We start from the raw sequence: 25400 nt of genomic DNA on the forward strand, positions 1-25400 counted from the left end.
CATACAACACAGCAGAGACAAGAGATATAAACTGGCAGTGCCCTGGCTGCATATAGGCCAAGCAAATTTTATTTCGCCCATACGATATTTTAAAAGTCTTGAATTGGATGTTGATGTTCTAAAATCTGGAGATACCACATTTAAAAATTCGAAGTTCCAGTTTCTCTTGGAAAAAACAAATCTACGGATCTGGCCACGAGCAGTTTGTTTCTTCATGGTAACTAAAAAGAGACTGCCCCTTGAGACAGTTTTTGCTCTTCAGTTCCTTCCCCAGCACCCACACAAGGCATGTGGCTAATATCCACTCTGCTCTATCCACATGCATTAAATGTCAAGCCCCTGCAGCAAAAGGGTTTGCGACATCTGCAGAGTACAGTACTATGAGTTAACACACTTCTAAAACCTAAAAGGACCTCGCCTGCCATCTGCTTAAGCCTCACTAGTAACGTGCATTCCTTCCTTCTAAAAATCACGAGAGCTAATTATATCTATTCTGCAAAAACATAACATAAACATTTACTCCTCTGAATTTGTTCTTCTACTATAATATTGTACACCAATAAATCAGCATCACCTGAAAAGTTTGTTAAAACATAAACTGTCGGGCCCCACCTGCCAGGGTTTCTGTGTCAGTAGCCGAAATGGGAACTGAGAATTTGCATTTCTATCAGATCTCCTGGTAATGCTGATGCCACTGATCCACAGATCACACTTTGAGAACATCTGCTATTCTCCAACCCAAATTTTTTTTATTTTAAACATTTCCATGATAATTTTACCTATATTTCTCAAGTATCTCTAGAGTAGCAATATCCAATCAACTTTTTGTTGGTATAAAATGCTGTCTACCTATAGCTACTGGGCATGTGTGATTAAATAACTAGATTTTGAATTTTATTTCATCTTAATTTAAATTTGAATCACTACATGAAACTAGTTGCTATCATATTGGACAACACTGTTAAAAGGACTCTTGAAGAGCCAAACAGAAGAGTAGGTGTAGCAAGAAAAGAAAACTTTTACATGAGCATAAATAGCATAACTCAGCCGGGCACATGTCTGCTATCCCAGCACTTTGGGAGGCCAAGGTGGGAGGACTGCTTGAGCTCAGGAGTTCAACCATCCTGGGCAACATGGCAAAAATCTATCTCTGGAAAAAAAAAATACAAAAATTAGCCAGGTGTGGTGTGCGCCTATAGTCCCAGCTACTCGAGAGGCTGAGGTGGAAGGATCACTTAAGCCCAGGAGGTCAAGGCTGCAGTGAGTCAAGACTGTGCCACTACACTCCAGCCTACGTAACAGAACAAATAAAATAAAATAAAATAACAATAAATAGCAAAACTGAGAATTATGCACACAAGATTTGATTTATCAAACGGTACTTTTAATATTTTCAATTGTCCCCAGAAGTAACTATGGCATATAAGTTTTTACAACATAAATGAAACGACAGAGCCTCAACTGCTTAGTAAGAAAAACAACAAATCATCAAGCTTATTTTTTTTTTACCTTGTATTCTCCTGGGAATCACAGTTACCCAATCAGGTCCACTGGAGTTGATTGGCATTTTGATATTGACACCACTTTAAGAGGAATAAAAAAGTACAAGCTTAGGTTCTGGAATATTTATTTTCAGATATATGTCTTTATTAGCAAATGTTAAAATGACAAATTTCATGGAGCCTTATGATGATGAAACATGTTAACCAACACAAATAATAAACAAGCAGGTTATGTGTACATATAAACTGAAAAGAAATTAAATTGATTCTTAAATTTCAATGCACTCTACACTGCTAAGAGTGCAAACTCCAAAATGACCAATTCTGGTCTGAATTACATACTCCCCTTGGACTCAGAGAGTGGCTCACACTGACAAGAATGTCTATTTTGTCATTACCTAGTTTTCAGGCTGCAACTACAGGCTGCATTAAGTCATGAGTCAGAGTCCTTAGGCCTTTTCCAGATCTGAGAGAAGCCCTGCTGGGGACACTTGCCCCCCAAGATATGTACTCATGAAGTACTCTGTTTATCATTACAGGACTCTTCAGTGTTTGTTCTCCTTACTAAAACATACACTACTCGAGGGAGGCAGCGGGGAAAAATAAAATAAAACAAAACACACACTAACCAAAGACAAGGATGGTGCCCCATTCACCTTTGTATCCTAGCACAGGCCCTGGTCTAGAGTCCATACTCAGTCAATATTTTTGGAGGACTGCATTAAAACGTGGGGGAGGCTGAAGGAAAGGATAAAAGCACTGAAAATCCAAGGTAACTATTCCAGAAACTGAGTCACAGTAAAACTAGGCCTCTTGTACTTAGACCAAAAACAAAAAAAACAAAAAATAAAATGTCAACTTTCCAAACTCTTGATATGGGAATGTGAAGCCATTTTTTATTATTTCATCAATTTCAGAAAAAAACTGTTTATTCAATAAATACACAAAATAGTTCTTAAGCTTCTTAAGCCAGGTACTGTCCTAGACTCCTGGGCTATTACAGTAAGAAAAATACACAGCCTTTCCTTCTTCATGGAGCTTACATAGAGGAGGCAGACAAAAACAAGGAATGAAGGAAATACACAGGCCTGGCTACATTAGAGAATAATCGAATTTCATAGATTAAATAAAGTGATTTTTTAAGAGAGCACATATAAACTACTTTCATGAGCTTAGAGCTTTATGGTAAAGAAAAAAGAAATATAATTTACTTCTCTATGTTATAATCATTATTTCATTATTATATAATAATCATCTTGCAAAAACATAATTTCCATTTTTGCAAGAAAATTTCTTCTATAATTTTCCTGCAAAAATATTTAGCCTCAATCTAATCACATGGAAAGTAGAAACAATAAAGCAAATCCAAAGTAGACTGAGCATGGTGGCTCACATCTGTAATCCCAACACTTTGAAAGGCCGAGGTGGGCGGATCTCCTTGAGGCCAGGAGTTTGAGACCAGTCTGACCAACACGGCAAAGCCCCACCTCTACTAAAAGTACGAAAATTAGTCAGGTATGGTGGTGCACGCCTAGTAGTCCCAGCTACTCGGAAGGGTGAGACACAAGAATCACTTGAGCCCAGGAGGGAAGGTTACAGTGAGCCAGGATCATTGTATTGCACTCCGGCCTGGGTGACAGAGCAACACTCTGTCTCAAAAAAAAAAAAAAGAAAAAAAAAAAAAAAAAAAAAAAAAAAAAAAGTAAAGGACATTTATAAAACAGCAACATCAAAATTGCCAATGCCATACAAAACAAATAAGCTAAAGAGAAAGAACTCTTTGGGATTAAAGAGATAACCAAACACACTGTGTAATCATAGATTAGATTAGTTAAAATTAAAAAGATAGCTATAAAAGTCATTATTGGGACAACTGAGGAAACGTGAATATCTAATATGAACTGCATATTAGATAACAGTACTGTAATGATGATAAATGTCCCAAATGTGATTATTATGGTTATATGTTAGAGAAAGTCCATTTTCTTAGGAGAGGCATATTTATGGAGTGCAGTGACATGATATCTACAACATACTCTCACATGGTTCGGAGGAAAAAATTATACACAGATACATATAAACACAGAGAGACATAGAACAAAATGTGGCAAAACATTAATAATAGTGAATCTAAGAGTTCACTATTATTCCTGCAATGTTTCTAAAGATTCCATTTTTTTAATACAAAGTTAAAAAGAAAAAAGTAGCAATCATGCTAAAATAAAGGGAAATGTTTTAGGTGATAAGCCCATTCTTTTAAAAGGCCTTCCCTTATATTAATTGGGTCTTTAAGGAAAGACCTGTTGTTCTTTCCAAGAGTCACATTTTTATTCCCTTATAAGAACAAAAATGACATCCTTTAATTGTTCAACTGTCATTTACAGAACCAAATACCAAGGCTAAGCTTCTTAATACTTTCTGATTTAAGTAAGGTTATGAGTCCCCAAGGAAGAGAAGTAAAAAGGTTATCAGTTCAACATATTTGGGCCATAAGTTCACAACAATAAACCCAAAAATCACCAAAAAAAATCAATATCAGTATTTTTCTTTTCAGATAGCCTTATGTAATATTTCAGAGCTTTAATAGAACAAAGGACAAAAAAATGAAAATCAATTATCAGGACTCTGTCAAACGTTTGCTTTCCAAAAACTTATGCCACCTCAAACACTGTTTTCTCAGCAAACTTTCAGGTAAGTAGAATTCTGCAATTATTCTACAACAATGTACCATCAGCCAGCCTCATCCAGGACATGCAAGAAAGGGCAGTGACAAACATTATTTTATCCTTGTTGGTTCATGGGTGTTTTTTGTTTTGAATAGTAGAATTTACAGTCAGAAATACTTTTAGGTTTCACGCTAATTTAGTTCTCTAACCTTTCTCTATTTTCCACATGGAATTTGAGTAAATTACTGTGCTTCTCCCTCTTTGCTAGGCCACTATGTAGACTGACAACAAACTCTATAGGACAATTATAGCTAACAATCATTTACGATATATTTCAAAACAATTATGACAGTGGAACTGGAATGTTCCTAACACAAAGAAATGGTAAATTCTTGAGGTAATGGATACTCCAATTACCTTGATTTGATCATTATATATTATATGCTTGTATCAAAATATCACATCTACCTCAAAAATATATGCAAGTATTATACTTTAGGTTCTGGGGAAAAAATGAAAAAGAAAAAATATATATATGCAAGTAGTATGTATCCATAATTTAAAAATCTAAAAACACAACTCTAACGGGGCATGGTGGCTCCCATCTGTAATCCCAGCCCTTTGGGAGGCCAAGGCAGGGGGACTACTTGAGCCCAGGAGTTTAGGCCATTCCGGAAAACATAATGGGCCAGGCACGGTGGCTCATGCCTGTAATCCCAGCACTCTGGGAGGCTGAGGTGGGTGAATCACCTGAGGTCAGGAGTTCAAGACCAGCCTGGCCATCACGGTGAAACCCCATCTTTAAAAAAAAAAAAAATAGAAAGAAAAAGAAAAAGAAAACATAATGAAACCACATTTCTACAAAACATACAAAAATTAGCTGGTTGTGGTGGTGCAAACCTGTAGTCCAAGCTATTCGGAAGGCTGAGGTGGGAGAATCGCTTGAACCCAGGATGTCAAGGCTGCACTGAGCCATAATCATGCTACTGCACTCCAGCCTGGATGACAAAGCAAGACCCTGTTGCAAAACGAACAAACAAATCCTCTACAATAGGGTAAATGAGTAGTCTTCATACATAGGCAAAAAAGTACACAGAAATAAAATAATCAGCTTAGTCACTGATAAACGGCATGTCTGAAACCTGAATCCAGGAATAAAATGAAAAATTCTGTTTTGGTTTTGAAATTTAATTTTGTTTTCATTTTGTACTGAGCCATAGAAAATACTAGTCTTCTCAGCAGTAAACACCGTACATTGAGTAGTGCTCCCTCTACTGGCCTTCTATAAGTATGGCATGAATCTACTACAGTATACATACATGTAACCTGGTATGACCGAAAGCTGACTACAGGGTGGAAAACTGAAGCGTTTTATTTTAGGAGCGCCTACAAACCACATACTTTATGATAGCAACTATTCTCCCATCCAGTAATGAGTGGACATAAACTATGAAAATTTTTAGATTGCCCAGATGTACTTAACAAAAATACCTCCCTTTTATGCAATAAAAAAATCCTCTCTACCAAGGAATGTTTAAAAACAATATATTTCATTAAAAAGTAAAAAACATGTATACATTATTTCAAACAATGGTACTTTTTTGGTTGAGACAGGGTCTCACTCTGTTGCCCAGGCTGTAGTGCAACTGTGATCATATTCGCTGCAACCTCAAATTCCTGGGCTCCAGCCTTCCTCCCACCTCAGCCTCCCAAAGTGCTGAGTCATGAGCCACCACACCTGGCCAAAATGGTACTTTGTAACCAAGTAGCTTTCACAATTTTTTATTTCTTAGTGATGCTATGGAATATTGAAGAAAACACAAATTTTAATTCATACTGGTTTCATATTCCTTTCTGAACATTATTCCATATATTTATCATCATGCTCAAAATATGCTCATATTTGAAACAGATATTTGAACACATTACTGCAATAATTTTAACAACTATTTAGCTTAAAAAATATAATTTTCTGTGGCATTCCTAGCTTCCTATGCTTATTATTAAGTCCACCCAGGAATGTTGCCATATTCATAGTTTTTTAATCAATATGTTCAAATGATTTTAAACACTGATATTATATCACTTTTAAAAGTTTCAGTTCATTAGATACAAATATAAAATACCAGCCTGACTACTAGCCCTACCAGCCCTGTTCTTGGATTATTTTTTTCTTTGCATAAAATAGATGGGGCCTTGCTATGTTGCCCAGGCTGGTCTCAAACTCCTGGGCTCAAGTGATCCTTCCATCTCAGCCTCCTAAAGTGCTGGGATTATAAGCATGAGTCACCACACCTGGCCCTTGGATCATTTTTTATCTGTTCTGTGAATAAGGGATTTTGCTTACACAGCTACTATGTAAACATGCTATGTAGTTTGAAAGTAAAACACAGACATGAGGGTAAAGAACAAAAATTCAAGGGTAAAAGGTCTTTAATTTGGACTTGGATAAGCACTAAGCTTCACTTTTAAAACACTAAAGAAAAATACAAATATATGGGTTTTTTTTAAATTCAATATCTCTTCTGAATTGGGTCAAGTTGAAAGAGAAATGAGAAACACATACCCAATACCACAAAGTCTCCTAAATGGGACAAGGACAGTGGAAAATAACTCTTCAAACTATCCCCCCAAAAAAGCAGCACATACCTCTGGAAGAATGCACTCTCTGCAGCAGTTAGGAGACCCTTCAGGTATCCACCTTTGAAATGAGTAATTCTGCTACTGCAAGGGAGCTTCTTTGGTTTGAAGCAGAACCAGGGTTCCCCAGTGTAGAGGTCTGTAAAGTTACACAGGGGCAGATTCCCAGGAAGACACACGTTGCACTCAGTAGTTTCAGAAATTCTTCCTGAACGGAAGAGACTCTTGAAATAGACCCTGTCTGGTTTATCTTCCTGTAAGTGCTGAAGAACTCTGATCCCTTCACTGGGGTGGACCAAAGATATGGACACTTTAACTTTGCCTGGCCATAGCAAAGTAAAGAAAACTTTGTAAAACCCATTCTGGTAGTCCACCACCCTGCCCACAGCCCCGGCCTGCAGCTTGGGGGAGTGAATTCTGGCCTGCAGATAGTCTCCACCATACTTCTTGGGCTTTCTTTGAAAATCCTGTACATGAACCAGTACCTCCAGCTGGCTTCCCACCTTAAAGAAGGCAGCAGAGTTCAAGATAACAAAGTAGCTGGAAGAAGGGTCAGTGCTCTTCACAAAGGGGACTGGGCCCATATCTGGAACCTGCCCGTGCAAGGCGGCCAGCAAGGAGTCCTCCTCCATGCGCTCCTGGCTGGACAGGGTCTGCTGATCATAGCCACAGTAGGGATTCCGGCTAATTCTTGTCACCTGGGGGGAAACAAACTGCCCACTGCTGTCGATGAATGTGGCTGAAACAGTCTCATGGTCCAAGTACTGAAGAAGAAGACACAAACAACAGAAATTACCACTATATAAGTCTCTGTATTTTCGGCATAAATTCACAGAGGGCTCCCCATATTTCTGTGAGTTTTAGCTCCAGGAGCTCAATCAGATTCTCACAGTAAATATCAAAGAAAAATCCCCTTGGGCTTCTGGCAAGGGAAAGGAAATAGGACCCATTTTGAAGTATGCAGAACACTGTGTTGTTCTTAACAAAGCAGCTGCTGAAGAGAAAGTCCTTTATCAGAACCTAGCATACTGGAGCTTTATCAGAGCCTAACCAAACTGAGAGAAGGGAAGTACCTAACTCCAGCCCTTTCTAGCCACCCAGTCCAACCTAAGAGGGGGAAACACCCAGAAAAAAGTAAAGTAAAGGGCTGGACAAAGATATACCATGCTAACACTAATCCAAAGAAAGCAGCAGTAGCTATATTAATTTCAGACAGAGCAGATTTCAAAGCAAGGAAAGTTATCAAAGATAAAGAGGGTTATCACATAATAATAAAGGAGTCAATTCTCCAAATAACCCTTAACATGTATGTAACCAACCAATGAGCATCAAAATATGTGAGGCACAAACTAACAGAGAAATAGATGAATCTACATTATAGTCTGAGACTTCAACACTCCTCTACCAGAAATAGATCCAGTAGGCTGAAAATTGGTAAGGACATGGTTGAATTCAACAGCACCATCAATAAACTGGATATAGCTGACATCTGTAAACTACTTCTTATCAAGTTTGCGTGGAACATTAACCAAAACAGTCCACATTCTGGACCATAAAATGCACCTTAACAAATTTTTAATAATAAAAATCATACGGTATCTTCTCTTAAGCCATAATGAAATTAAACTAGAAATCAATAATAGAAAGATAGCTGGAAAATCCCAAAATAGTATACAAATGGACAACATACAAAATCTCATGAGAAACTTAAAAATATTTTTAATTAGGTGAAGGTAAAAATATAATTTATTAAACATTATAGGATAAAGCAAGAGAAATGTTTAGAGGGAAATACATAGTTCTACACATATTTTAGGAAAGAAAAATGACCTAAAATCAATAATTTAAGCTTACATCTTAGGAAATTAGAAAAAGAAGAGCAAACAATATCCAAAAATAAGCAGAAGAAAAATTAAAAATATGATAGCAGAAATCAATACAGTTGAAAACAGGAAATCAATAAAGAAAAATCAATCCCAAAGCTGTTTTTTTAAAAGATCAATAAAATTGATAAGCCTCTACCAGGCTTAAAAAAACAGAGAGAAAGGATACAAATTACTAATATCAGAAATGAAAGAGAGGCCATCACTACAGATCCCATGGACATTAAAGGGATAAAGGAATATTATGAACAACTCTATGTCCACAAATTTGATAATCCAGATGAAATGGACCAATTCCTTGAAGGGCACAATCCATAAAGAATGCACCTAATGATGCAAAAGTAATATTATAACTAGTGGAAAACAAATATAAAAGAACGAAGTCGTGCTTTCTTCATCACTTAGAGTAGGAAGTTAAGATATGTTATCTCCTGCTGTTGGGGAAATAAAAGGTCTAAATACATTATTTTATATATAGAAATAAAATTAATTTTGCAAATTGTGGAAAAAGAATGAAGTAAGCAGAGACCTTATCTTTCATTATGTTAACAGTAGTAGGTCAGGTGTAGTGGCTCATGCTTGTAATTCTAACACTTTGGATGGCTGAGGCAGAAGGACTGCTTGAGGCCAGAAGTTCAAGACCAGCCTGGGCAATATAGCAAGAACTCATCTCTACAACAAATTTTTAAAAAGTTAGCCAAGCATGGTGGCACATGCTTGTAGTCCCAGCTACATCAAAGGCTTAGCTGGGAGTACCACTGAACCCAGGAACTCCAGATTATAGTGAGCTATGATCCCACCACTGAACTCCAGCCTGGGCAACAGGGCAAGACCTTGTCTCTAACAAATAAATAAATAAATAAATATAAATTAAAACTAGGCTAGGTACCGTGGTTCATGCTAGTGCTTCGGGAGGCAGAAGTGGGCGGATCAGGATTGTTTGAGCTCAAGAGTTTGAAACCAGCCTGGGCAACATGGTGAAACCCCATCTCTATTAAAAGTACAAAAAATTAGCTGGGCGTGGTGGTGCATGCCTGTAATCTCAGCTACTCAGGAGACTGAGGCACAAGAATTGCTTCAACCCAGGAGGCAGAGGTTGCAGTGCACTGAGATCATGCCACTAAACTCCAGCCTGGGCAACAGAATAAGACTCTGTCTCAAAAACTTTAAAACAGGAAAATAATTATTATTATTTTATATATATATATATTTCTTTTAATATATATATATGAGGACTGCTTGAACCCAAGAGTTCAAGGTTACAGTGAGCAATGACAACAGCCTAGGCAACAGAGTAAGACCCTGTGCCTAAAAAAAAGGAAAAGAAAAATTCAGTAGTAGCAGAAACAGCCAATATTTACTGTGAGCCTTTACGTTATGGATACTTTTGGAAAGAGTATCCATGAATCTTTAAATTCAATGTTCAAATTATCACAGGTGATAAGTCCTGTTATTATGTCCACTTTATAGACAAGGAAACTGAGACAACAAACAGCTTAACAATTTGCTCAAGGCCATGTAGGTTAGAAGCAGCAAAGGATTAGAAGCCAAGCTGTCTGAAGTGAGGCCTGTTTTCTTAACCACCCATGCTACACTACCTCATATGAACAAGTTAGGAGATACCTTGTAAAGTTTACAAATCAAGATACAAGTACGTAATGTATAACTAGTGCTACCTACCCAAATAATTAAAAATGAGCATTACATTCACTCAGGGTAAAGAATAGGGAGGGGATCCAATTGGTGCTTAATACCATTCTCTATTCTTTGAAATGTCTATACATTCCATGAGTTATTTTATTAGTAAACAGGATAGAGGAACAAATGAGCAGGAAAAAAGTTATAGACCTCACCTGAGGCATATAACTAATCTACCTAAAATGTAGTAAACTATATCTTACATTATGCAATTAAACTGCAGGGAACAACAACAGCAAAGCAAAACCAAATATCTCTCTCAATAGCTATAACATTTCCTTGTTTCTAGCAAAACATTTAACAAGTCCTCAGGCTCCCCACCTATGACAAACCACTTCAAAATCCTACATAAGGTAAAAATAATCTCAAAATACAATAATGTTTAATGCTCTTCTTAGATTCTGTATTTTTCCCCTCTCATTTTATACTAACATATACACATTTTCATTTTAAAGGGTCTCATTTAGGAGCCTTCATTTTAAAGGGGTACATGGTAGTATTTGTTCATTTAAAAAGTGGCACGGGGAAAACAAAACTGACTGAAAAATTCTCTTTATTACCTTACTGATTACCTTTCAGGAAATGCTCCAGCCACCCTCTTCTGTTTAGTTGTTGTAAGTCTGTGACACACCGTTAAGGACCAAATCATGCACCATGTGCTCACAGCATACCTCCTCTTCCTAATTCCTTGCTCACTCTCACTCTTGTTCCCTGGGTAGCCACACCAATTCTCCAAGGCCAACTGACTGACACATTCAACCCAATCCAGAAATCACCAAACATTGGGTGGTAATTCCCCTGCATTTTACTTGCAAATGAAAAACATGTGAAAATGTCAACTTGCTTAATTTTCCTAAAGATAGGGGCAACTTCACGCCTGCCATCTTTTTAGGTTTAGGGCAAAGAGGAAACAGCAAACAGATGGCTCACTCCTCAAGCCGACATAACCGATGGGCTGGAGTGAACATGGTGACTGCCTGTCCCACATCCATTTCACTCCTGGCCTACTGAACCACAGCAATGCTGTTTGCTGACCTGTCAGCTCAAGGGTGGGCCTCCAAGTAAATGGCTGGTTCAGAATGGGCATGTGACCCAATTCTGGACTATGAGAATCAGAAGAGGTTGCTGGAGGCTTATGCTTGCATGCAGCCAAATCCAGGGACGACTAATCCCCCTGGTAACAGCTATTTGAATTTCACTTGCAAATGAAAAAACACAATTAATATCTTTTTTTTTTTTTTTTTTTGAGATGGAGTCTTGCCCTGTCACCCAGGCTGGAGTGCAGTGACACAATCTCGGCTCACTGCAACCTTCTCCTCTCAGGTTTAAGCAATTCTCCTGCCTCAGGCTCCCGAGTAGCTGGAATTACAAGTGTGTGTCACCACATCCAGCTAATTTTTTGCATTTTTAGTAGATGGGGTTTCGCCACATTGGCCAGGCTGGTCTCAAACTCCTGACCTCAGGTGATCTGCCCGCCTTGGCCTTTCAAAGTGCTGGGATTACAGGCATGAGCCACGGCCCCTGGCCTGACACAAGTAGTATCTTGAGCTGGTTTGAAGAGAACAACTGTTCCTTCAGGTGGACATTACAAGAAGACAACCACCGGCCGGGCGCGGTGGCTCAAGCCTGTAATCCCAGCACTTTGGGAGGCCGAGGCGGGTGGATCATGAGGTCAAGAGATCGAGACCATCCTTGTCAACATGGTGAAACCCCGTCTCTACTAAAAATACAAAAAATTAGCTGGGCACGGTGGCGCGTGCCTGTAATCCCAGCTACTCAGGAGGCTGAGGCAGGAGAATTGCCTGAACCCAGGAGGCGGAGGTTGCGGTGAGCAGAGATCGCGCCATTGCACTCCAGCCTGGGTAACAAGAGTGAAACTCCGTCTCAAAAAAAAAAAGAAAGAAAAGAAAACCACCACCCTATTGCTCTGGCAGCCATCCTACAATCAACCATGAAGGAGGATGCCATAGATAAAAGGTAACACAAAAGAAGGCACAGTTAAGAGGCTTACAGACAAACAAAGGCTGGTTCCCAAAAGAATTATGCCCAACCTATCTACTGACTTCTATTCAAATGAATAATATATACTATCATTAGCTTGAATCAGGTGTCTTTTACTTGAAGCCCAAAGCCCTAATACACAGGTGTTATAATACACATTTAAAATATCAATGAATAAGGCAAAAGAAAAAAAATACAGGCCTTGCTCAATGAGAGCTCATCCGAGAAGTAAAAGACTGCAATTCTCCCTCCAATCTTTTGCTAGATATTGTTACAAATACCTCTTTCTCATATTATGGGTTTGTTTTTTTTTTTAAGATGGAGTCTCACTTTGTCGCCCAGGCTAAAGCGCAATCTCAGCTCAGTGCAACCTCCGCCTCCTGGGTTCAGGCAATTCTCCTGCCTCAGCCTCCTGAGTAGCTGGGACTACAGGCACGCGCCACCATGCCCAGCTAATTTTTTGTAGTTTTAGTAGAGACGGGGTTTCACCGTGTTGACCAGGATGGTCTCGATCTCTTGACCTCGTGATCCACCCGCCTCGGCCTCCCAAAGTGCTGGGATTACAGGCTTGAGCCACCGCGCCCGGCTAATTTTTGTACTTTTAATAGAGACGGGGTTTCATCATGTTGGCCAGGCTGGTCTCAAACTACTGACCTCAGGTAATCTGCCCACTTGGGCCTCCCAATGTGCTGGGAATCCAGGCATGAGCCATTGTGCCCGACTAATGTAATATATTTAATTAAAATTGAGTCTGCTTTTTAGAAAATGATCATATACTCCAATCATAAAAAGAGTATAGTGAGGATCAGCAACATAGTATAGAAAGGAATTAGGGAGTGAGAGACTGCCAAATTTCAGAGTCTTTTCCCCATTTACTCCAAGCTTCTTCATCCATGATCATCATAGTAATAAATGGCTTAAAATTCATGACAATAGTATCATGCTGGACAAGATGACCTCTTTAGACAGGTGAAAATGCTTACAGCTCACTCCACTAAAAGAATCAGCTGATTTTCAATATCAGAACTGTTTATTCAATATTGATACCTCCCTTCTACATTCAGTAGAGAAGAGTTACTTTGTTCAGATAATTAGAGCGTTTAACTGGCATTAAGTACAGAAGTTTCCAAGAACTAAAGTAGAACAAAAGGGGAATTTTCTAACATTCCTTCCTGACTGTTTTTTGTTTGTTGGGTATTTTTTGAGACGGAGTCTTGCTCTGGCACCAGACTGGAATGCAATGGTGCAATCTCGACTCACTACAACCTCTGCCTCACAGGTTCAATCGATTCTTCTGCCTCAGCCTCCCGAATATGGAGCTACAGGAGCATGCCACCACGCCTGGCTAATTTTTTATATATATATATTTTAGTTGAGACGGGATTTCACCATGTTGGTCAGGATAGTCTCGATCTCCTGACCTCATGATCTGCCCACCTCAGCCTCCCAAAGTGCTGGGATTACAGGAGTGAGCTACCACACCCGGCCCCTGACTGTTATAACATTACTGTTGTGGGACTGTAGCCTACCCTCTGTCGCTCCCTTTACCTTCCTCCTCCTCTACCCAAGACCCACACAACTATCTTTTTTTCTCTATTATAATACTTAATCTGTTGAATATGAGAAAATGAGCATACACACTCACAAAACCAATGCAGGTGAGTGCCATGCACACTTAAGGTCTTGAAATTTATTGTCCCACTGCCATCCTACTCCATCTAGAAATCCATTATTTCAAACTCCATAAAGAAAACCATTATTTCAAACCCCTGTACACAAACGTCCTGGGCTCCACCCTCCTTCTACCTTCCATCTCCTTTACAGCCAGAAAATACCCGAATGTCCTACTCTCTGCCAGCAAATGTATCTGCATTGCCAACCATCATAACAGCATTCTTTCCCTTTTAGGTCAGAGGAAGGAACACGGCTCCTCCTATATACTTAATAAAATAACAAGAATACTCACAATATACTCATGTTCCTTGTCCTATAGAAGGTTATATGCTCCATCTGTGCTGTAGATCTCATCCTCTCCTCCTCTTCAGCTTCTCTATATCCTCTTTCTCCTCAAATTCAAGTCCCTCAAACTTCCACTTTCAGCCAAGATAGAGAAACAGTAATGCGATCTAGCCTCCCACATGAAACAACACAAGGAAAAAAAAAGCCAAAATACATAAAACAATGGTTTTCCAGAAACTAGGCATCAGACAATAAAACACAGTGAGGAGAGACAGTAAACAAATGAGGTGAGCCCTATGACTGTCCTTTGCTTAGATCTTGAGAGAGCTTCCAGGCTGCAGCACAAGGAGAGGAGCCCTGGTGGAGCATGGCAAACTACCCAAGGCAAGGAGATGAGGCTGAGAGTCTTAAAGACCATGGTGATTATAATTCACAGGAAAGCAGAACAACTGTGCAGAAAATAACTCAGGACATTACAGAGAATACTCAAGTATTCAGCAGTGTGATAATGAGCATATGTGCACAAGGAAACTATTGGAGGCTGGGTAAAGAACTACCTGAGAGAAAAAAAAAAAGTGAACAATAACCTAGGTTTATACAGGAATAGTACTTCTTACCAGCCAGACTGGAAAAGCCCAGGGGAAAAAAAAAAAAAAAAAAAAAAAAAAAAAAAAAAAAAAACCCAGGGAAAAAAAAAAAAAAAAAACCTTGTCAATTAATATGAAAAAAAAGGGGGGGCACAAAAAAAGGAAGAAAGGAATAAAGAAGATGTGGGATAAATATAAAACAAACAGCAAAATGGTAGATGTAACCATAACGCTTTCAAAAAGTATATTAAATGTAAACAGGCTAAGCACCTCAACTAAAAGGCAAAGACTGTCTAATCATAAATCTTGATAAAAAACAAGATCCAATTACATGCTAGCTAGACGAAACCTGCTTTACATATAAAAACACCACGGACTGCATCATATGAATGGCCAAAAGCTGGAAGCACTTTCCTTGAAAACCAGCACAAGAAAAGGATGTCACCTCTCACCACTTATATTCAACATAATATTGGAAGTTCTAGCCAGAGCAATCAGGCAAGAGAAAGAAATAAAGGGCATCCAAATAGGAAGAGAGGAAGTCAAACTATCTCTGTTTGCAGATGACATGATTCGATATCTAGAAAACTCCATAGTCTCCGCCCAAAAGCTCCTCCAGTTAATAAACAACTTCAGCAAAGTTTCAGAATACAAAAACAATGTACAAAAATCACTAGCATTCCTATACATCAACAATAGCCAAACCAAGAGCCAAATCAGAAAGGCAATCCCATTCACAATTGCCACAAAAATAATAAAATAGTCACGAATATAGCTAACAAGGGAGGTAAAAGAGCTCTAAAATGAGAATTACAAAACACTACTCAATGAAATCAGAGAAGACACAAATAAATGGAAACACATTCCATGCTTATGGATAAAAAGAATCAATATCAATAAAATGGCTACACTGCCCAAAGCAATTTACAGATTCAATGCTATTCCTATCAAACTACCGAAAACATTCTTCACAAAACCAGAAAAAGTTATTTTTAAATTTATATGGAACCAAAAAGAGTGAATAGCCAAGGCAATCCTAAGCAAAAAAGAACAAAGCTAAAGTCATCACGTTATCTGACTTCAAATTATACTACAAGGCTACAGTAACCAAAACAGCATGGTACTGGTACAAAAACAGGCACAGAGACCAACAAAACAGAATAGAGAATCCAGAAATAAGGCCACACATCTACAACCATCTTCTGATCTTCAACAAAGCTGACAAAAACAGGCAATGAGGAAAATTATACTGGTACTGGAATAATTGGCTAGCCATATGCAAAACATTGAAACTGACTCCTTCCTTATACTATATACAAAAATCAACTCAAGGTGGATTAAAAATTTAAATGTAAAATCCAAAACTGTAAAAACACTAGAAGACAACCTAGGCAATACCATCCTGGACAAATGGGCAACGATTTCATGACAAAGACACCAAAAGCAATTGCAACAGAAGCAGAAATTGACAAGTAGGATCTAATTAAACTTAACAGCTTGTGCACAGCAAAAGAAAATATCAACAAAGTAAACAGACAACCTGCATAATGGGAGAAAATATTTGCAAACTATGCATCTGACAAAGGTCTAATATCCGGCATCTATGAGGAGCTTAAAGAAATTTACAAGAGAAAAATAACTCCATTAAAAAGTGGGCAAAGGACATGAATAGAAACTTCTCAAAAGAAGACATACATACAGCCAAAGAGCATATTTAAAAAAGGTCAATATCACTGATCATTAGAGAAATACAAATCAAAACCACAGTGAAATCTCACACCAGTCAGAATAGCTATTATTAAAAAGTCAAAAAATAACAGATGCTGGCAAGGTTGAAGAGGAAAGGGAACACATACACACAGTTGGTGGGAGTGTAAATTAGTTCAATCATTGTGGAAAGCAGTATGGCATTTCCTCAAAGACCTAAAAACAGAACTACTGTTCTACCCAGCAATCTTATTACTGGGTATATACCCAGTGGAATATAAATCATTCCACCGTAAAGACGTATGTATATGAATGTTCACTGCAGCACTATTCACAATGGCAAAGACATGTAATCAACCTAAATGCCTATCAATAACAGATTGGATAATGAAAATATTATATTCCATATGAAATATAAGAAAATCTTATATTACATATATAGCATGGATTACTATACAGCCATAAGAAAGAACAAGATCATGTTTTTTTGTGGGAACATGGATGGAGTTGGAGGCTATTATCCTTAGCAAACTAACACAGGAACAGAAAACCAAATACTGCATGTTCTCACTTATAACTGGGAACTAAACAATAAGAACTTATGAACACAAAGAAAGAAACAACAGGGGTTTACTTGATGGGAAAGAGTGGGGGGAGGGAGAGGAGCAGAGAGGGTACTGGGCTTAATACCTGGGTTATGAAATAATATGTACACAAACCCGTGACATATGCTTCCTATGTAACAAACCTTCACATGTACCCTCAAACCTAAATTAAAATTTTTTAAAAATACAATTCAATAAATAAATAAATATAAAAACACAAATAGGTTTAAAAAATAGTAAACTGGCTGGATGTGGTGACTCAACCTGTAATCCAAGCACTTTAGAAGGCTAAGGCAGCCAGATCACTTGAGCCCAGGAGTTCAAGACCAGCCTGGGCAACATGGCAAAACCCATATCTAAAAAGAAAATACACAAAATTAGCCAAGCATGGTGGAACACGCCTGTAGTCCCAGCTACTCAGGAGGCTGAGTGGGAAGGGCTGAGTGGGAAGGACTGCTTGAGCATGGGAGACAAAGGCTGTGGTGAGTCGTGATTGTGCCACTGCATTCCAGCCTGGGCAACAGAGCATGACCCTGTCTCAAAAATAATAAAAAATAATACCAAAAGGATGGAAAAAGATGTACTTGCTAACAGCAAAGGAAGGAAAGCTAGAGTGGTTATATAATACCATATATAGTAAATTTCAGAGCAAAGAATTTTACCAAGGATGAAGAAGGCCAATTTGTGATGATAAAGCAACTGAATTCATCAAGAAGGCACAACAATTCTAAACATTAAGTACCTAAGAACAGAACTTCACAACACATGAAGTGAAAACTGACAGAAATGCCAGGTGAAATAGACAAATTCACAATTATAGTCAGAGATTTCAATATTCTCCTTTCAATAACTGATAGAGCAGAAAATAGTAAGGATATACAGAAGACGACCAACACCATGAACCATGTGGATCTAACTGACATTTATAGAATACTCCATGCAGTAAGAGCAGAATGCATTCCTTTCCAGTACACATAGACTATATACCAAAATAGAACATATTCTGTGCTATAAACAAATCTCGATAATGTTTTAAAAGAATTCAAGTCATACAAAGTATGTTCTCAGGGGAACTAAATCAGGAATCAATAACAGAAAGGTATTTGCAAAATATCCAAATATTTGAAAGTTAAATAACGCTTCTAAATATGGGGCTGGATACAGTAGCTCACACCTGTAATTGCAGCACTTTGGGAGGCTTAGGCAGGAGGATCGCTTGAGTCTAGAAGTTTGAGACAAGCCTGGAAAACAGAGTGAGACCCCATCTCTGCAAAAACATAAAAAATTAGCTGGGTATGGTGTCAGACACCTGTAGTCCCAGTTACTTGGGAGGGTGAGGTGGGAAGATTACTTGAGCCCAAGGGTTGTAGCTGCAGTGAGCCAGGAGCATGCCACTGCACTCCAGCCTGGGTGACAGAGTGAAACTCATCTCAAAAAAAAAAAAAAACACTTAAATAACACATGGGTTAAAGAAAAGAAAAAGGAAAATTAGAATGTAGTTCAGCTGAATGAAAATGAAAATGAAAACAAATCATATCTAAATGTGTGGTATACACTAGAGCAGTATATAGAAATAAATTTTTTTATTATTTTTTTAGAGACAGGGTCTCACTCTGTTGCCCAAGCTGAAGTGCAGTGACATGATCATAGCTAACCATAATCTTAAACTGGGCTCAAGGGATTATCCTGTGTCAGCTTCCCAAGTAGCTAGGATTACAGGCACACACCATTACACCCAGCTAATTTTTAAAAAATTTTTGTAGAGATGGGGGTCTCACTATGTTGCCCAGGATGGTCTCAAACTTCTGGCCTCAAGTGATCCTCCCACCTCACTCTCCCAAAGTGCTGGGATTACAAGCATAAGCTACCATACCCAGTCCTGTAAAAGAAAATTTATAGCATTAAACATTTAATTAGAAAAGAAAGATCTCAAAACAACGACTAAAGCTACCACATTAAGAAACTAGAAAGAGACAATTAAATCCAAAGGAAACAGAAGAAGGGAAACAGTAAAGATCAAAATGGAAACTGACCCAACAGGAAACAGAAAAATAATGAAACCAAAAGCTGGTTCTTCAAAAAGATCAATAAAACACAAACCTCTGGTCAGACTGATCAGGAGTAATAAGATAAAACACAATTCTACAGATATTAAAAGGATAAAAGGGGTTTTGGAGATCTATTTCAAGACAATGTAAATAAGACTTAATGCTACTGAGCTGGGCATGGTGGCTCACGCCTATATTCTCAGCACTTTGGAAGGCCAAGGCGAGTGGATCACCTGAGGTCAGGAGTTCAAGACCAGCCTGGCCAATGTGGCAAAACCCTGTCTCTATTAAAAATACAAAAATTAGCTGGGCGTGGTGGCACATGCCTTTAATCCCAGCTACTTGGAAGGCTGAGGCAATGAGAATCACTTGAACCCAGGAGGCAGAGGTGGCAGTGAGCCAAGATCATGCCACTGTACTCCAGCCTGGGCAACAGAGCGAGACTATGTCTTAAAAAAAAAAAAAAAAAAAAATACCATATGATTCCACTTATATGAGGTACTTAGAGTTGTCGAGTTCATAGAGACAGAAAGAAGAGTGTATGCCAAGGAGCAGGGGGTACGGAGGAATGGGTTATCATTGTTTTTTGTTGTCACTGGGTTTTTGGGTTTTTTTGTTTTTGTTTTTGTTTTGAGACAGTCTCTGTCTGTCACCCAAGCTGGAGTGTAGTGGTTCAATCTCGGCTCACAGCAACCTCTGCCTCCCAGGTCCAAGCAATTCTCATGCTTCAGCTTCCCGAACAGCTGGGATTACAGGCGTGCACCACCAGGCTCAGCTAATTTTTGTATTTTTAGTAGAGATAGGCTTTCACCACGTTGACCAGGTTGGTCTCGAACTCCTGACCTAAAGTGTTCCTCCTGCCTCAGCCTCCCAAAGTGCTGGTATTACAGGCATGAGCCACTGCACCTGGCCTAGGTAATCACTGTTTAATGGGTAAAGAGTTGCAGTTTGGGAAGATGAAAAAGTTCTAGACATAGATGGTGGTGGTGGTTGCACAACAATATGAATGTACTTAATGCCACTCAATTGTACACTTAAAAGTGGTTAAAATGACAAATTCTATTTTATATATATTTACCACAAAAAAATTTCTTTTAAAAAGAGGAGTTTCTAAAATACCTAGACACATAATCCACAGCTACCAGGTAAAAGGAACTACTGGTGTAGAATTGGTAGTATCTTATATAGTAAAACATGCAAGAACAGTTTAAGCAAAGAAAAACAGGAAGTAATACCTACCTTTTATGCCTTAAGCTATTTCTAATAAGAAATATTTAACAGAATTACTTCACATTCTCCAGAGTACCTAACAAGTTTTACTCATTGCACACATAAAAAGATCTGTAGGACCTTAGTGTGCCCATTTCATAGTGAGATCAGGTGTTCTCCTAAAAACCACAAAGTTGGTTCCAGCAGGAGAAATGTTTTTAAAAGCCTAAAGCCTATGGCTTAGCTTTTAGAGAATCTTATGCTACCTCTAATAAGAAAAGAAATGCCATAATTAAGTTGGTTATGTAATCTGAGAAGTACCACAAGCCAACAAAACAAAAGGACAGCATCCTTTTATCCAGAACTCCTCCATAAGTTTTGGTTATATGAGTTCATGTTGGGGCTGGGGGCAAGGAAGAAGGAACACTACTAAGACCCTTCTCAGTGCCAGGCCCTTGTGAGGGATTCAGTAAGACATGGTCCCCACCCCTGAGTGCCATCTAGTAATCTTCAAAACAGATCCATCTACTCCCTCCCTTGAAATACTCCTTCAGCTTTTTTCCATGTGCCGACTAAAAGGTCCCCTCCTTGAAGAGGCTTTTCCTTCATCACTCTAAAGCTATCCTAGAATAGCTCCCTTTCCTTATTGTACTTTTCACAATCTCCAATTATCATTACTATTTTTTTTTTTAAGACAGAAACTCACTCTGTCACCCAGGCTGGAGTGCAATGGCGCAATCTAGGCTCAACACAACCTCTGCCTCCTGGGTTTAAGCAATTCTCTTGCTTAAACAAGAGAATTGTTTAAGCCTCCTGAGTAGCTGGGACTACAAACATGCGCCACCATGCCCAACTAATTTTTGTATTTTTAGTAGAGACGGGTTTTCACCATGTTGGCCAGGATGGTCTTGATCTCTTGACCTCATGATCCACCCACCTCAGCCTCCCAAAGTGCTGGGATTACAGGCGTGAGCCACCGCACCCAGCCATCATTATGATTATTATGTGATTATTACTTATTATTTTCTTCCATGCACACTTAAAGTGTGAGTTCTAGAATCAAAGGCCCGTAAGCGAAGAAATGTCTTCACTGTACCCTCAGTGACTAGCCCAGTATATAACCATTGTAGGCACTAAAATACTTATTGAATAAATGAAAACAAGAACTGTAACTAGGATAAGCTTCCGATAACCAATATTTTCCCAGGCTGGTTAGGCCCAAATCCCCAGACAGGGCTGGCTTAGTTATGAGAGATTATACTGGGTACTCACCTCTACCTGAGTAACATTGACAACCAGCACCACCACCATCAACACTGCAAGCAGACAGCAGAAAAGCCGTAGTTTGAAGAAATTGGTCCACATTGTCTGGCTGTATCTTGATCACCCATGGCCGACACCAGGCTACCTTCACTCTTTAAAATTCCATGTTTTTGTTTTTCTGGGCTGCAGATGAGCTTTCAGTTTCATTTGCTTCTATTCTGCTAGTACCCTTAAGAGTTCTTATGCAGTGGAGAGACTGCAGTTGATTCAAGCAGCACATTTTTCTTCAAAGAACTCCTTCAAAGAGAGGAGATGAGAGAACATCACCAACTGCAATGGCCTAGAGTGGGGTGAGAGCAAAAACATCACATTTCCTCTTCCTTAACCTTATCTAAGGCCCAAAGTCACAAAGAGAAAGCAAAGAGCCAGAGCATAGTAATGTCTTCTCATTTCCAGACAATCTCCTCAAGGTCTCCTTTCCCAGTGCAGGCTTCTGCGTAAATACAATAAAATTTTCCCTATTGCCTATTTAGGTTTTAACTGTTAAGAATCAAGGAAGTATGTCTTCAAATTCAGAATTGTGAAATAAAAGTAACTGTTAAATTTCTACAGAGATCTCAGTGAGTAAAATCACTTCCCTTCCCCTTTAGTTTAAGTTATATAACAATGCTATATTAATTACATTTAAAGAATATGAAGAGGAAACTGTGTTTTCATGAAGAGCTCTGGGATACAGTGCAAAGCATCCTGACATTCTCTGGAAAACAAGGAGTGCCACTCCTAAGTATGGTAGGAGATAGGACACACTCTTTGGGTTTCCAGCGCTCTCCCACCACATATGTGGTCCTGATGCTCCCTCAGCTAAGTAATAAGGCACAGGAGGACACACATCTGCCTGGAAGATTGAGGGTAGAAAAATCAACCTTGAAAAATGAGTAACAGGATCCCAAAATCCTTCATCATATCTGCTAGAAGCAGAGGACTTCAGAGTCAGCCACGCCTAAGTGTTCTCTCATGCAACAACTTCAAATGCTCTTTCCACTTGCTATTTTGAGATAAGTAAACAGAAAATGTCCTAGTATTCTGTCCCCAGAGAGGCTTTCCATGGAGGGAAGGACATAGAAATAAAGGCAGAAGGGGTACAAAATCATGGTACAGAGTATCTCAGAATAGCTCAGCTGTGTCAACGCTTTGCTCCACTTTGTGTTGGATCTGGCAAGCCCCCATTCTCTCGCTCCTCTGCCTCACCTGTCTGAACCATTCCCAACCTCAATGAAAATCAGCTTTACAAAGGAGACAAGGGTGAGCCATTCCAGCAAGCTTTCCATCCTCAGAGTTCCCACAGCACTTATTTTCACTTCTCAGCTGATCTCTATTTGTATTTTTTTCTGCCTCACCCTCCATTTGTATTTCTTATCTCTCAAACTAGACTATACCAATTATGACTATATTTGTTTAAAACCATATATCAGAGAAAAAGCAACTTAGTGAAACGTATCATACTTTTCTGATTTGTTCAAGGTACTTACTTCTTTACACATGCAACAAATAATTATGGAGGCCTACTCTGTACCACACACTGTACTAAGTGCCAGAAATTCCCCTTGAAAAGTTTACACTCATATTAGACAAGATGTCAGTCCCTTCTTAAGGAAAAATAAATCCACCAGTCCTGGCCACCTCCACAGGGATGCCGGGAACTGCGAAAGACTGTGCTTCTCCATTCTCTGGCCCCCTAACACCTCCCCTCTCCAATATCCAGGCACTCATCCACCTCAAACGGCCTATAAATTCTGGGAAGAAACTGGCTGTAAAACAGAAGATAACTCTGTCATCAGGGCCCCAGTTGTTCTGCTATCGAAATCCTTCTCAAAAAGTTGTCTATAAAAAAAAAAAAAAAAGTTTTCCCTGACGGCCAGAGAGGGAAAAGACCAACAGGAATTCAGTTGCACCATAGGCAGGTGTGGTCATGTGTTGTGGGGACACTAGCCATTTAAAGGACATTAGCGTGGTTCAGCCAGGCAGCAGCAACACAACACTGTCAGTGATGCAGAAGGAAGGCAAGGGCAGGAGACTCTAAAGTGAAAAAACTACAGGGCTATAGGCAGCAACGCAAGAAGCCCCTCCCAGCTAGCGACCTCTACTGACAATAATTTAGGAGGATCGTGACAGGAAAAGACCTGACTTTCTGCTACAAGCAAGTAGAACACTGACATTTGAGAGACCCATCTGTACACCTAAGTAGATGTTATGTGAGGCACACTAGACAGACCTCTCTTTGAAAAGATGTACACTAAAATTTTAAGAGTTGTCACCACTGGGCAGTTTTTGTTTTCTCCTTTATCTGTATGTCCCAATTTTTCACCAGGAAATAAAAATCAAAAACACAAAGAATAAAGCTGGGCCAGGCATGGTAGCAAATGCCAGTAATCCCACCACTTTGGGAGGCCACGGCAGGAGGATTGCTTGAGACCAGGAGTTCAAGACTAGCCTAGGCAAGATAGTGAGACCCCCAACTCTACAAAAAAAAAAAAAATTAATTAGCTGGGCATGGTGGTACTTACCTTAGTCCCAGCTACTCAGGAGGCTGAGGTAGGAGAATTGTTTGAGCCTAGGAGGTCGAGGCTACAGTGAGCCATGATCACACCAATGTACTCCAGCCTGGGTAACAGAGCGAGACTCTGTCTCAAATAAAATAAAGAATAAAACCAATTTCTAAAAGTAAAAATTAAAGATAAGATATAGGAGAAACAAAGCATTAAATCATATGTGAAATCAATTCAACTTAAACTGAAAGATTTTTTAAGTGAAAGAAGAAACCTATGTTACGGCATGAGGTAATTGTAGTTTAAAAAAAAAACCTATAACAGGTTTCTGGTATTGTCCTATAAATATAAAACCTACGCATTATAACAAGAAAGCTATTTGTAAGGAGCCTTAAAATCAAGTAAGAACAACAGTGTTGGCAGGGAATGATTCCAAAGTTTCTCAGATTAACCAATGAAGTAAAAATATACAATTCAATGTAATTTACCTTTTTTGGAAATTTTCCAAGAAGAGATGCTTCCTGGAACTAGAAATCAGAAGTTATGTCTAACCTTCCTTCCAGCAGGAAATTCTGAACTCAGGCAATTTTGACCAGCAGTCCTTATTTTCTTCATGCCACATCTGAAACACACATAAATGTTTTCTTCATTTTTATATCATTCTTTTTGCTGCAACAGAAATATGCACATGATACAATGGTTAAAGATACTGAAAATGAAGTTTAAAAAAACATAGTAGAAATTAAGAGTACAATTTTACAGGCAGAGTTATATATGATACAGTGGAAGGAGTGGGGATAGGAATGTTTCCTTTTCCTTACTAATAAGAAATAGTAATTGTCTATTTAAATACATTAACTTCAAACTGGCAAATCACTCTCAGGCCTTGGCTGCAGGTCAAAACTTTATAAATAGCAATATAAGTGAAAAAAATAGAAACCAAAGATAAAAGCTCCAAATGTTTTTTTCTTAAAAACTAATTAGGCCGGGCGCGGTGGCTCAAGCCTGTAATCCCAGCACTTTGGGAGGCCGAGGCGGGTGGATCACGAGGTCAAGAGATCGAGACCATCCTGGTCAACATGGTGA

At 38.9% G+C, this 25400-nt stretch overlaps 1 protein-coding gene across 3 annotated transcripts in view; it reads right to left on the reverse strand.

Moving 5' to 3' along the window:
* The window catches only part of NXPE3 (neurexophilin and PC-esterase domain family member 3), a 41419-nt gene that overhangs the window by 13285 nt on the left and 2734 nt on the right, over positions 1-25400 (reverse strand). For all 3 annotated transcript variants that reach the window (XM_017504327.2, XM_017504326.2, XM_017504328.2), the window contains exons 2-6: positions 24803-24983; positions 24333-24449; positions 21778-22065; positions 6818-7572; positions 1510-1583 (exon numbers count right to left, since the gene is read on the reverse strand). In XM_017504327.2, coding sequence (XP_017359816.1) covers positions 1510-1583; positions 6818-7572; positions 21778-21870 — 922 coding nt within the window. In that variant the 5' untranslated portion in view covers positions 21871-22065; positions 24333-24449; positions 24803-24983. The remainder of the gene's footprint in view (positions 1-1509; positions 1584-6817; positions 7573-21777; positions 22066-24332; positions 24450-24802; positions 24984-25400) is intronic.

The sequence above is a fragment of the Cebus imitator genome, unplaced genomic scaffold, assembly GCF_001604975.1.
Source record: "Cebus imitator isolate Cc_AM_T3 unplaced genomic scaffold, Cebus_imitator-1.0 Scaffold321, whole genome shotgun sequence".
In the NCBI taxonomy this organism is placed as follows: Eukaryota; Metazoa; Chordata; class Mammalia; order Primates; family Cebidae; genus Cebus; species Cebus imitator.